This window comes from Scylla paramamosain, chromosome 2 (assembly GCF_035594125.1).
Source record: "Scylla paramamosain isolate STU-SP2022 chromosome 2, ASM3559412v1, whole genome shotgun sequence".
NCBI classification, from domain to species: domain Eukaryota; kingdom Metazoa; phylum Arthropoda; class Malacostraca; order Decapoda; family Portunidae; genus Scylla; species Scylla paramamosain.
In genome coordinates this window covers 18,682,501-18,697,500 of record NC_087152.1, presented here as the reverse complement: position 1 = coordinate 18,697,500, position 15,000 = coordinate 18,682,501, and the positions used below count along the sequence as shown (strand labels likewise).

General features: G+C 38.3%; 2 protein-coding genes across 8 annotated transcripts in view; one reads left to right on the top strand and one right to left on the bottom strand.

Moving 5' to 3' along the window:
• Positions 1–96, top strand: part of LOC135111444 (microsomal triglyceride transfer protein large subunit-like) — a 70,151-nt gene extending 70,055 nt beyond the window's left edge. For all 7 annotated transcript variants that reach the window (XM_064024781.1, XM_064024753.1, XM_064024761.1 and 4 more), the window contains one exon: positions 1–96. This exon is cut by the window's left edge and continues 204 nt beyond it. The gene's annotated coding sequence lies outside the window, so the exon portion shown is untranslated.
• A 4,332-nt stretch (positions 97–4,428) lies between these two features.
• Positions 4,429–15,000, bottom strand: part of LOC135111478 (alkylglycerol monooxygenase-like) — a 22,687-nt gene continuing 12,115 nt past the window's right edge. The window contains exons 5-8 of the mRNA XM_064024801.1: positions 9,799–10,068; positions 9,432–9,583; positions 8,993–9,244; positions 4,429–6,226 (exon numbers count right to left, since the gene is read on the bottom strand). Of these exons, the coding sequence (XP_063880871.1) occupies positions 5,954–6,226; positions 8,993–9,244; positions 9,432–9,583; positions 9,799–10,068 (947 nt within the window). The 3' untranslated portion in view covers positions 4,429–5,953. The remainder of the gene's footprint in view (positions 6,227–8,992; positions 9,245–9,431; positions 9,584–9,798; positions 10,069–15,000) is intronic.

Here is a 15,000-nt window from a genome sequence, read left to right as displayed (position 1 = left end):
TAGAAAATTGGTTACATATTGTAATTAATTTTATTAGATAATATAATATGTGTTGTGATATATTTTGTTATTTGAAAACATGTAGCTAAATTTTTACAGATTTTTGCATTATCCTGATTTTTGTCTACAAAAAGTTGAAAATTACAATTAGTTTTTAATGTAAATTCTTTTAAGCCATGAATATTTGATGTTTATATGATTAGAGAAGTCTGGTGAGTGAATGAAGTACAGTATTGAGTTGTAATGAATGTTCGTGCAATATACTGTAGTTGAATCTGTTAAAGTTGATGCAGGTGGTGTAATGTAGTGATTCGTGTGCTCAACTCTCAGCTAATAGGTCTGTGATTCAAATCTCCTCCAAGCACAGATAAATTGAGCTTGCTTTCTTTCATGTTGTACGCCTTCTTCACTAGCAACCTCATAACATGCAATTCCAGAAGGCCAGTAATCCTGCCTATAATTATGTGGTGTGCGATGTAAAAATTGTCGACTGAAAGCGGTGGAATGGCGTTTGTAGTAGGCTGTGTAGGATGAGCGGGGAGCCAGACGGACTGCATGGGCAGAGAGCACGACAGCCGTAAGTATAATATACGCTTGCAAAAATTCTGGATGTGGAGAAAGAAAAAAAACTAATAAATAAATTATATATATATATATATATATATATATATATATATATATATATATATATATATATATATATATATATATGACCCCACCCCTTTTCATATTTCTGGGTACGCCACTGTTTATGATGTAATGCAACTCTTAAGGCACAGCTTTACACAAAATATGCAAGACTTCATCGGAATGACTTCATCACCTGGATGATCAAACAGGACGACATCATCAGTAAAGAAATTTAACTAAATTAAATAAATAGAAAGGTAAAAAATAACGATTAAAATAATCCAATAATAATAATAATAATAAGAAGAAGAAGAAGAAAGAAAAATAATGAAGAAAGGCAAGACGAGAGGATTCCAGCAAATTTTTATCTTTCTCGGTATTTTCTTTGTTCCGTTTTCATTTGGGCGGCGGCGCACATTTTCCCACGACGACTGGGTTTTCAGTGTCTTCCACGATGGATCCCACTGCTTAAATTCGACGGCAATTGATTCGCCATCGTAAAGTTCACTAACGAGCAAATGGCCAGAGGGAGATGGGTCATTAGAGGACTTGGCCAGAGGAGGTTTGGTCGTGTCATGTTTGGCCAGAGGAGACTGGGCCATGGTTGGTCGTGTCATATTTGGCCAAGGGAGAGTTGGCCAAAGTAAGATAACAACAACAACAACAACAATAATAATAATAATAATAATAATAATAATTAGTCAGTTTCTCTGTAAGCCTCAGCCAAGGTAAACGTAAACAGATATGTACTGTATACTGCATTGTTCAGTATAGTGGCTATTTACCCACCATTTTATGAAAGGAACACGCCTAATGTGGCATGTTAAATTGAGTCATAAACTGAAAAAAAAAAAGTTTGGGAACCACTACTGTAGTGCCTTCTTTCCTTATAAAGGAAGACATGAACTGAGTTGGTTTACTTTTCTTGCCTTACTGATGCATCAACACCTATAACTACTCACTCATCCCAGCAGTCCCCGCTCCCTCTCCCTTATCACCTGACGCACCTTCACCTGTCGTGTCAGAATCAAGCAGACCCCTTTCTCTGCCTCCTCCTTCCTGGCTCACGCACGATGACCTGCAGCACCTATAAGTCTCTGCTGCTAAAATGGATGAGTAAATGAAAAGCTTGTACTTCATCGAGGATTTGCAGATTATTTTCTGCTGTAAGACGTCCTTCTATTTGGGTTATGTCACTCATGCCCTTTACGTAGATCCACCCGAGTATGTTAGTTTTTTTTTCGGTGTCTCGCTAGTCATACCTGAAGAGAGAACAAGGGCTAACAGGGCCGTAATTATCTAGTGTTTTCTGTATATAAAATAATTATTCTTTTATTGATTTAATTTGCTTGTTTTGTAAGAATTTCCGAGCATTATTATTGCCAGAGTCGCTTAGAGGAAATAATATTATAATAAAAAATAAAAAGAAAAGAAAAAAGTACCATGCGACTGTATTTGAAAAAAAAAAAAAAAAAAAGGTAAGAACTAGAAAAATAAAAATGGGATCACCTGAAGATCCGCCACCCCACAGGGATCACCTGAAGATCCGCCACCCCAGATTGTCTCACCTGAAGATCCGCCACCCCAGACTCTCTCACTTGGTTAGGTTAGGTTAGGTTAGCCTAACCTAACCTAACCTAACCTAACAACATGAACGCATTAAAAAACTGAGTGGATATAAAAAATGCAGAAAAAAGTTTACTTCATTAAAAGTATGGGATCACCTGAAGATCCGCCACCCCAGATTGTCTCACCTGAAGATCTACTACCCCGAGTGCGGCTGGGGTGGCGGATCTTCAGGTGATCCTAAAAATGTAACAAGACAACTGCTGAAGGGAAGGACCACCGCCGCAGCGCCGCACAGCGGATCAGTCAATTGCAGAGTGGGTGCCCTGTGTTATCCTTTACGTATGAACTTTCATCGGATCCACTTTGCCTGTACTACAGTAAGTAGCGCATTTCATTTCTGGTATGTGGGGAATAACATGATAAAGTATGTTGGCAGCAAAGATTTCTTGGCTAAGGATGTAACCGAAACACTGAGTGAACCAAATGAGTGTGTTACACTTGTTTTTCAATGAGCTACACAATTACGTGAATTTCTGAAGTACAACAAGCACCACAGGACAGTAAAGAAACGTCTTCTAGGCCAATTAAAGTAATGTATATTCCTGCTGGGAGGAACCTATCAGTGTGCAGCCAGAGCAGCGCAAGAACGAGGAGGAAAGAAGTCCTTCAGCGTCCCGCTGCCACCACCAATTTTACTGATTTACTGATTTACTGATTTTACTGATTTTTAGCTTTTATCGTTTTCCACTTCATAATAGTTTTGTTCATTTAAATGGAGAAAATGTAGGTCTCTTAGTTTGTCACATGTATTTTTGTTCACTTATTACTTAATGCTCTTTTGATGCGTTAAATGTCATCAATTAAAATGACCGCAAAAATGTTTCCCTTGGCACTCTCACCCATCTACGAATGAATTCATGATCATGCCATCTAGCCCACGCGAGCACACACACACACACACACACACACACACACTAAAAAAAAAAATCGATTTTATGTCCCTGGTATATCTGCTTACTGAATTAAAAAGTACTTCCACATAAAGAAATTAACACGAAAATTTTCTCCCTACTCTTGTCTTTTTAAAAGTCCCTCCGACGTTTTTTTTTTTTTTTTTCGTAACCAGAGGAAGTACAAATTTTGTAATGTAGGTAACTACGAACGGGTTGAAGGACACCCTCCAGTGAATACCCGCATCATGGAGGCATTTCCGGATTATTGGCAACAACACATCCTGCTGGAGTGTTCCAGCTAGGTGTTGAATTATCACTTACCTCTGGACACTGTTAATTAGTTTCTTACTTCTCTATTGTAGGTAAAGCAACTCGTGGTGAGTTTCTGTGGTTTTCAGGTGAATGTCAAAGGTGAACATATAAAAACATATATATATTTAAGTATATACACAAAGTTTTGGGAGAAGGGTGTGGCGTGTAAGAGACAACGAATGTCGTCTACATGGTACACAGCCACAATCCGGCAAGAGGCTGCCGGAAATCAAGGGATGCTTGATGCCTTCGAAAAGTGCTAACAGCAGAAATATTTCCGGGCTGACCGCACTCACAGTACATGAACATATTCATGATTATAGCTCTCTAATTACATAGATAATGCAAGGGAAAACTACTTATAACTAAAAATAATACATACTATCTATGAGGAATACTTAGATAGTATGATGTAGGTGCTCCCGATAGTTTATCGATGGCAATAATATAATAGACTGTGGAAAGTTCCATGGTGTGTGTGTGTGTGTGTGTGTGTGTGTGACGTAGGGTGGCACGACCATGTCAGCCCCACTTGTCCGCCAGCAACCACTAACTACACACATACATACATGTATACATACACTTATGTTGCTAACTATGAAAATAATTATCAGTACAATGCACATTATTATACGACACCGTTACAGGAGCGGATCCTTATTATTTGTCCAACAACTGAGTGTTTCTTTCCCATTTGCTATCTGCACGATGCGTCCAGCCTTCTTGGTGGCGGCACGAGAACGCTGTGGACTTGCTATAAAAATGTAAAACTGTGGATCAAAACCTAGCGTTTGAACCATCAACAAAACTGATCACCGCCTTGTCACTGCTCTCCTCACTAACGGCACTTCCAGTAATTTTCACCACAGTGTGTCACTTATCCACCACCACACAAAATTGGCACCATCACCACGACCACTTTTGCAACTCATCTACGCATCACCATCACGGCAGCGTCATCTCTTCACCACAAATAAATGTGACCACAAATAGCCACAAATAAATGTGACAAATTAATGTAACCGCAATCGCCAGTGAAGTAAATATGTAAAATTTAAAACTGGGATGATCGAGGAACCTATGTCTCTATAACGCCAATTGCAACTAAAATTACATTTGAAGTTATTGTTAAAGGAATTATTATTATTATTATTATTATTATTATTATTATTATTATTATTATTATTATTATTATTATTATCATTATCATTATTATTATTATTATTATTATTATTATTATTATTATTATTATTATTATTATTATTATTATTATTATTACTATTATTATCATCATTATTATTATTATTATTATTATTATTACTATCATTATTGTTATTATTGTTGTTGTTGTTGTTGTTGTTGTTGTTGTTGTTGTTGTTGTTGTTGTTGCTGCTGTTGTTGTTGTTGTTGTTGTTGTTGTTGTTGTTGTTGTTGTTGTTGTTGTTGTTGTTATTATTATTATTATTATTATTATTATTATTATTATTATTATTATTATTATTATTATTATTATTATTTCATAAAAAAAACATTAAATGCCATTCGGAAATTGTGTCAAAAACCTAAAGGAAGCTCTCAAGAGTGAATTAATTTGTAAATACTTTTATGGTAAATTCATGTTTCACCTTCAATTATTTGCAGTTCCACTCTCTTAACATACCCGTATATACTTCAATTTGTCACCTGAGTCATCACTCCCATCATACTACTTTACTCGCTTTCCTTTTACTCAGACTTCATACCAGCAGTTTTCTCTTGTGTGAAAGTAAAGAAATCACATACATTAATTTTAACACAAAAACAAAGAAAATTATGCATACACCATTATCATTATCGTGGTTCCATTTCGGTATCACACTCAGTAGTCAAAAGTTAACACAGTATCTAGGACGGCAACTTCTTCGATCTTAAATTTCCAGTCTGTACACCGCAGGGAGACTAAGTTGATCAGTGCATGCAGGAATGGCACAGATCACTTCAGTCTCTCTCTCTCTCTCTCTCTCTCTCTCTCTCTCTCTCTCTCTCTCTTGTGGAAAAAATGAGTTAATCCCCGGGGAGGGCTTTTCCACCCATTTGAGCCGGCATTACGGAAAGTAAACTGTATCTTACAGGGCAGGATTTTTAAGTATACTGAAAACAGATAAAAGTAGATGGATAATCTCCACAGACTTTCGTAAAACTACACATTCACAATGTTTCTCTACTTACTATTTTGATTTATTTATGCATCCATTTACGTATCTACATAATTTCACCCATTTCATTTATTAATTTTGTGTGTGGTTTTAAGTTATGAATATGTTTTATGTATAATGTTCATTATGAATATTTACGGTACGTACTGTATTTATAAAAAAAAAAAATGGCACAGGACACCGTAACTGTTATGACAACATATATTTACAGCTACCACTACTTTTTCATTTCCTTTTTTTTTTTATCAACAATTAAGAAAAAATAACGTAAAACATGACAGAATACTCGCAAGTTTATAAAAACTTTTTCTTCATGATATTGGCAATATTTGGAGCCAAACTGTGGCACGTCCAGAACACTGCACACATAATGAAGAAGAACTCGAGGGCGATGTCCAAGGATGGGGAGTGCGTAGCGAGGGAGGAGCGGGCGTTCAGGACGTAGGCGATACAGCGAACAGCCTCTGCTAGACCTGTCCACCGCCATCCATCCAGCATGGCCGTCACCACACCCACAGAAGCGAAGATGAAGGCGAGGAAGGTAATTATAGTCATCCACGGGACAGCCTGAGTAAGATATTAGTATGGTTATCATGTCGTGTTCTCCGATTTGCATGAAAAAGGTGAAGTCGCCTGTTAGCAGTAATGATGGTGGTGTGATACTGATGATGACAGTGATGATGATGATGATTATGATGATGTTAGTGATGATGACGATAGCAATGATGATGATGATGATGATGATAGTCGTGGTAATAAGAATAAGAGCAAGAACAAGATCAATAACAGTAATATTAATAACAGTAATGACAATAACGATGATGATGATAATAATAATAATAATAATAATAATAATAATAATAATAATAATAATAATAATGATAATAATGATAATAATTTTAGTGACACTGGGTAGTGATAACAGCAGCAACACCGGCAGTTATAGTAGTAGTAGTAGTAGTAGTAGTAGTAGTAGTAGTAGTCGTAGTAGTCTGACTTCTAAAATTTTCGATTGGAGCAGAGCAAACTTAGTATTGTTCAATGCCTCAAAACTCAATTCCTCCATCCATCAATTCGGCACTGCTTTCCAGATCTTCTCTTCTTCTATGACACCTAACTGTTCCTTTCTTTTACGTTGAACATCCTCAGTCTGTCCTTTAATAATAATCTCAACTGGAAACTTCAAATCTCATCTCTAGCTAAAGCAATTTTTATGAAGTTGTGTGTCCTCAGTCATCTCTACCAATTTATTTATTTGTTTATTATTATTATTATTATTTTTTCACCCCCACAACATTATATGTATGTGGGGTTGCATTCACACTGCTCTTCTAGACAGGTGGAATCAAAAGCATTTCGTCTTGTCTATTCCTCTCCTCTGATTGTTTTCAGCCTCTTTGTCATCGCCGCAATATTACATCTCTTGCTATCTTCTACTGCTAATATCTCGCTGACTGATCTGGCCTTGCTAACTACATGCCTTCCCTCCTCCTGCAGCTTCGCTGCACAGGACTTCCTACTTTCTCTCACCCCTATTCTGTCCACCTCTCTAATGCAAGAGTTAACCAATATTCTCAGTCATTCATTCTCTTTTCTGGTAAACTCTGTAGCTCCCTGCCTACCTCTGTATTTCCTCCTTCCTCTGACTTGTATTCTTTCAAGAAAGAGAGGTTTCAAGACACTTATCCTCCAGTTTTGGATGATGATTTTTGACCTCTCTTTAGGGAATAGTACTTTTAGTGGGCCTATTTTTAGCACTTTTTGTTACCATTCGCCAGAGCTCCTCTTACAGAAAAGTAGTAGTAGTAGTAGTAGTAGTAGTAGTAGTAGTAGTAGTAGTGCTAGTAGTAGTATTAGTAGTAGTAGTAGAAGGAGGAGGAGGAGGAGGAGGAGGAGGAGGAGGAGGAGGAGGAGGAGGAGGAGGAAGAGGTGGAGGAGTCAGTAGTTGTTATTGCTATTGATATTGCTATTGTTGTTGTTGTTATTATTGTAGTAATTCTAGAGCCATAATAAAAAAAAAATGAAAGAGACGCAAGAATAAGAACACAACAATCAAATCTTATTTCACTTATTTCCAGGTATTAATGCATGGCTTGGATTCCATGATTTTGTATTTATATGGTAATCCTGTGTTACTATTCTCTCTCTCTCTCTCTCTCTCTCTCTCTCTCTCTCTCTCTCTCTCTCTCTCTCTCTCTCTCTCTCTCTAAGGGAAACATTCTTTGAAATTTACAGTAACATTGTGTGGCTGGCGATGATTTATTCGCCTTCTTTTGCAGCATCCTTCAAAATCCTTTCCTTGCGATGATTTTTTTATATTTTTTTATATTTATTTATTTATTTATTTATTTATCTTATTTATTTTTATTTATTTTATTTTATTTCATTTTATTTATTTATTTATTTATTTATTTTATTTTATTTTATTTTATTTATTCATTTATTTTATTTATTTATTTTTATTTATTTATTTATTTTGTGTGTGTGTGTGTGTGTGTGTGTGTGATCAATAACTCGTAGCAATGGTGTGACCGGAAAACTCTGAGAAGAAAAAGCATAATTACATATCCTGTTGTTATGACAACCGCGTATATTAATCATCATCATCGTCGTTGTCGTAGTCGTCATTGTTGTTGTCTCAGTCATCGTCGTCGTCGTCGTCATCAACAACAACACAGACAGCCAAGACTAGTTCAAAGGACAGGGAACTTATGAGCTCTCTGTCGTCTGTCTATAAGAAAATATTTCCGCAGAAAAAAAAGAAAAAGAAAAGAAAAAAGAAAGAAAAATCATATCCACATCTGATTCCCTCTTTGTCTTGGTTCTCTCTCCCGTTATGATCGTCCAATCTAAAGTTTTGTTAAAGAGAATCGTACTTGAAACAGATTTATAATGTAATGAAGATATATCGATCCTGTGAAATCATTTTACCGGTGTATATATATATATATATATATATATATATATATATATATATATATATATATATATATATATATATATATATATATATATATATATATATATATATATATATATATATATATATATATATATATATATATATATATATATATATATATATATATATATATATATATATATATATATATATATATATATATATATATATATATATAATACAACCATTTTTTTCTTATGCAGCATCCATAATTAACTGCAAGAGACTATATTATTTTTAAGCAATTCATTTAGTAATCAGTTGGCACTTTTGAATGTGAATAAAGCATTCTGATAGATAAGAATCACTAGCCAGCGAGGATTCAAGTGCAGTATTGTTAGTCGCCGAGCACAGCAGCGTTACAGTCTTACCAGAATGCGAGTCACCAGCAGCTGCTGCATGAAGATGGCTACTGCCAAGTGTGAGCCGATGTACAATAACTTCCAACTGGGAAGCTGAGGATCATACTTTTGTCTGGGAGCCACCACGTCAGGGAATAAGTCAGGGTTGCCCAGGCGTGGAGTTCCGGGGCTCCAGCCGGGCCCGTAGAATATTGCCTTCAAGGAGTCTCCCCAAGTGGTCATGCTGCGAGCCTTGCGGAACACTTCAACGAAGTAGAAGTACTGTGGATAAACCCGCACAGTTTTAGAGAATAAAGCAAAACAACATTTTTGTGGTGTGTGTGTGTGTGTGTCTATATATATATATATATATATATATATATATATATATATATATATATATATATATATATATATATATATATATATATATATATATAAACAGTATAATTTATAAAATTTCACAAACCTGATGCCAAATGGCATTGAATGACTGCGGCTGGTGCGTGAGGCCGTATACAATTTCCGAGTCTTCTTTCTCCGGCTGGTAGGTACCGAAGAGAATGTCCCACAAGACTAACACACTGGCATAGTTCTTGTCAAGACACCACTTGTTGGCTCCTGCGGTCATAACATCACGTCAAAATTAATGAACATTTCTAAGTATCACACAACTGAAAAGACATAAATATCACTCAAATGAAAATGGCATGTATCTGTTTTCTGTTTATTGTTTTATGAATTTTCATATGTATTTATGATTTTCATAAACAACAACGGGATTCCTTTTCGAGACCTCATGGGTGTGTTGCAAAGCCGTCTCCTCCACCGCTTACCATGATGGACGCGATGGAAGGAAGGCGTCGCGATCACATACTCTAGGGGGCCAAGGCGGCCTACGAAGGTGTTATGGATCCAGAACTGGAACAAATAATTAAGACCAGTGTGGACAAGAACCGCGGGCAGGGGAATGCCGAGTAGTGCCAGTGGTTGATAGAAGCCAAAGTGCGCTAATTTTTGTAGGGCAGACAAGCGAAAACCTGTGGTGAGGTTGTAGTTCTCGCTGCTGTGATGAACTTGATGTACCGCCCACAAGATGTTCAGTTCTGTCGGAGATAACGAACATGCAATAAAAGTCGACTTTCTTGTTCCTACTTTAGGGGCTGGGAGGTAAGAGTTGAGAGACAGGAGTTAAGAGGAAGAAGGTGGACATCAAGAATTTTGAGATAGTTGGGAGAAGGAGTTAGGCCCCATTCAAACTGGGCCATTAAGTAGCACTTCTCAGCACCGCTGCCACTTATAAATACTGAACCAAAAGGAGGCTTCCATGCAGAACCACGACCACTACGTAGTAGCACTGCAGGCAGTTTGACTAATTGCCTTCTTCGCGACGAAAAAATAAGGCTGCTCGTCACGATACCTGGCATTCAACAGTAACTTACACACGTACCTAGAGCAGCGCTTAAGTGGCGCGACTGTAGCGCTACTAATGTCATAAGAACATAAGAAATAAGGGAAGCTGCACGAAGTCATCAGGCCTACACGTGGCAGTCCCTGTACGAAATATACCTACCTATTTCCACCTATCATCCTCATCTATAAATACGTCTAATCTTCTCTTAAAGCTCCCTAATGACTCAGCACTAACAACTTGATTACTGAGTCCGTTCCATTCATCTATCACCCTATTTTTATTTTAAATCTAAATTTTTTCAAGCTTGAACAAGTTATTTCTTGTTCTGTCCTGGTTACTGATCCTAAGAATTTTGCTTACGTCCCCCTTGTTATAACCCTTATACCACTTGAAGATTTTTATCAGATCCCCTCCTATCCTACGTTTCTCTAAAGAATGTAAATTTAACAGCTTTATTCTCGCTTCGTAAGGAATACTCCTCATCCCCTGTATCCTTTTAGTCATTCTCCTTTGTACTGATTCTAATATACCTATATCTAATTCCACAATCCAAGTCATTGATATATATTAAAACAACAATGGCCCTAATACTGACCCCTGTGGCACCCCACTAATTACATGACCCCACTCGGAGTTAGAGCCGTTTATTACAACTTTCTGTAGCCTGTCGCTTGACCTTATCCAGCCGAACACCTTCCCATCTATCCCGTGTGCCCTAACCTTTCTCAGGAGCCTCTGATGGGGTACCTTGTCAAATGCTTTACTAAAATTCAGATACAGGATGTCATAACTATCACCATTATCTGCCGCCTCGTAAACTTTACTGTATAAACTTAACAAGATTGTCAGACAAGACTTCCTCTTCGTGAAGCCATGCCGTAATTAAGTTATCTAGTTATGTTTGTCTAACTGTTCTCTAATCTTCTACGCTATTATTGACTCTATTATTTTACCTACAACAGAAGTTAAGCACACAGGTCTATAATTAGACGTTAAAGTTTTATCTCCTTTCTTAAAGATGGGAACTACATTCGCCTGCCTCCACATTACTGGTACTTCACCTGACTCAAGTGATTTCCTGAAGACAGAAACTAACGGTTCACTAGTAACCTCTTTGCATTCCTTAAGTACTCTGGGATATATTTCATCTGGTCCTGGTGTCTTGAACTGTTTAGCCTATCTATCTCCTGTTTCATTATCTCCCTAATTATGGTAATACCTGTCAGCTTTTCATTCTCTTCTGCTCTAAACATCTGTTCACTCTTCGGCATTTCCTGCATGTTTTCCTGGGTGAAGACTCATTCAGAAATTTACTAATCTCCTCCCCAGAACTAACTAGCTCCCCATCTGCTGTCTTTAATAGACCTATTGTTTCCCTATTCCTCGTCCTATATACCTGATATACCCTTGGGGTTCGTCTTCGCCTGGCTGGCTACCTTTAGTTCACAATTGTTTTCAGCTTTCCTCGTTAACCTCCTGACTGTTCAAACTAATTCATTATATTATAGTCTTAAAAACTCTTTCCCTGCCTTTAATCTCTTATATATGTTTCTCTTCCGCCCTATGTAATGTTTTAGCCTAACAATCATCCATTTAAATTAATTTTTCTGTGATCTTATTGATCTATAAGGGGTGTTTGCTAACTGCCCTGTATGTAATTTATCAACGAAATATTTATACAACTCATCTACATTTACTTCCCCTAATCCTCTCATCTCTGGCCCATCCATCCTCTCCACTCCATCTTTTACTCGCCTCGACCTCACCTCGCCCATCTCAGTATGACCTGACTCTCACACATAGCTCACTCTAACATACTCACACATAGCTCCCCCTCTCTTTCCTCCGACCCTTCCTGACACTTCTTCCCTCCTTTTGCCCTACACCTTCACACCTCACCTCATCTCCCCCATCCTGCCTTATCTCTCTCTACTCCGTCCTGGACCTTACCTCCCGCTGCTTTCGTTGCCAGTCAACTCCTAGGAAGTAACTTTTTAATCCCTCAAAATCTGCTCTCCTAAAGTCAGATATTTTACTAGTGTCTTTGTTTCTAAAAGTTTCCTCCCATTTTAATTTGTACCTAATTTCACAATGGTCACTGTTACCTAACTATCCTCCACCCTCTAACTGCGTGACTGCTTCCTCCCTTTTAGTTAGAAATAAATCTAGAATATTATTCTCTCTTGTCGGTTCTAGGATTACCTGTTTTAAAAGATTATCCTGAATTACCTTAAGAAATTGCTCTGCTTCACTGTTATCCACCATCAGCCTCCAGTGGATGTTCCTAAAATTAAAATCTCCTACCTTACATACCTGACCGTACCTGCCTACTCTATTCATTTCCTGGGATAGTGAGGTGTTAATTTCCTTTGTACTGTTCGGTGGTCTGTACACTAATCCCAGTACTACTGACTGTGATCCTTCCTTAATATCTACCCATATCGACTTTGTTTTCCTGTCAGTTTTAATTATACTGTTAATACAACACTGTAGTGTGTCCCTAACGTACAGTACAACGCCTCCTCCTCTCCTGTTTTTCCTGTCTTTATATAAAAGTGTATAACCATGTATCTTAACCTCTGGATTAAATATTTTCCCTGACATATCTAACCAAGTTTCTGTTAAAGCAATGATATCAAAGTTCTCTACACATGTCATTCCTCTAAGGAAGTCTATTTTATTCAAAATACTTCTACGATTCGTGTAGTAAACACTTAAGCTATTTCTAGCCTTCCCTGAGTTAGTTACCTTTCTAGATTTATCTAAATGGTCCTTCATTTCGTCTTCACAAGTCCTTGTTCCCTCATGATTAACGAAAAAAGTGCTGGAGTGCAGTTACCTCCTGCTCGAGTGTTCCGAACACCCTGGCATGATAAATGACTCCATCCCTGGCGTACAAGGTATCCCTACCATAGAAGAGGTCCCAGTTGTCGATGAACGTCCATACATTACTCTTACAATGATTCGCGAGCCTGCGATTCACTGTAATAACCCTGGACAGCCACTCAACACCAACTCCCCTCCACGGCAAGACACCACACACCACAGGGATCCCTCCCTTGTCCCTAATCCTATCCAAAGCCTGCCTAAACTTCCTCACTCTTGACCAAGGTCATTCCCTCCCGCGCTGAGAAAAACAATGGGCTTGGTCCCATAATTTTCCAAGCACGTGTCTAGCCTATCCGCCACTTTCCCTATTCCACCCCGCGGCAAACACGCCCTCGACCTACGCTTCCTATCTCTAGCACAAAACGCACTATCTAAGTGCCTAACCTGACTATCACCAAGCACAAGCACTCTACCTTGAGGCAGGTTAACTGCGTCTGCCCCCTCCTTCTCCTTGTCTCCTCCCGCCACGTCCACCTCCTCCTCCGTCACCCCCTCCAGCACACTGAAGGGATTCCTTGACTCCAAGTGGCGCGCCTCCAGGTGAGGCGCCTTGAGGACCTTCAACCTGTCGGCGCCCCTGCACACTACCGATTACTGCTCCTTCGTCACCTTACCTCTGAGGCCACCTTTGAGACATTAGCAGCAAAGGCCTCGAGAACAGGAGAATTAACACAACCAGACGACTCAGCAACACAAGGCGCCATGTCTACACTAGCCAGCTATAGCATCAGGTCACTGCTTACTAAACACGTCCATTCGCTAGGAATTCTAACCTGAAACCTGAAAGTGCTACTCACGGGTGTCAGTGGGCCTGGTGAAATTTTTAACGTGTATTTGCGTCTCTACACATGAACGTTTGATGTGCTGCTAATGAACGTTTTATAGTTTGTTTATCTTTTTTAGAAGGATTAATCTCTTATAGAACATGGATTCTATTTTTTTTTCTTTCTTTTTGCCGCTAATTCCTTGTCCGACGCCATTCTCACTATATCGTGCATAAAACCAACCTTGCGTAGACTGACAATGTTGAGATAGGGAATGTCGAACTGAGTCGGACGTTTGCAGCGCTACAGTCGTCCCACGTGCGAAGATGGTGACACGGCTGCAGCTACATACGAAAGCTACTATTGACTTCCAGATATCGTGACGAGTATTGCTGCTTTTTATCGTCACCACCGGCGGCAAAGGCAAATACCCAGACTATGTGCAGGCGCTCATTTATCTCAGGCATTTACAAGTGGTAGCGCTGCTGAGAAGTGCTGCTAAGGCGCTCCGTCTGAAAAGGGCCGTAGAGTTAAAAGCAAGGAGTTGGAGTTAAGAGAAAGAAGATTGAAATCAAAGAGGATCTGAGTTACATATTATAACGGAATGCAACTTTATAGACGCCGTTCATGCGGACTATAATGTAATACACTGATTACAATACAAGGTAACCAATGCATACTTTTCATGTTACCTGACTGGTCAACATTGATTTGAGCCAGTCTTGGTTATTGCATGATATCTTAAATCTTTTTAGATAAAGACCACTGTAATATGTTAAGCATAAATAAAAAAAAATAAATAAAAAATAACTTTTGGATGGTTACACTTCATGTACAGTACGTAGGTCTGTGCGAATGAGCGGCCGTATCTGCTCCGGCAATGCACATCGAGATAATGAAGGTTGATTTAAATCAACTTGAGCCATGGAGATCACTGTATGTAAAGTAATGAAATGCAATTATCATTGGAC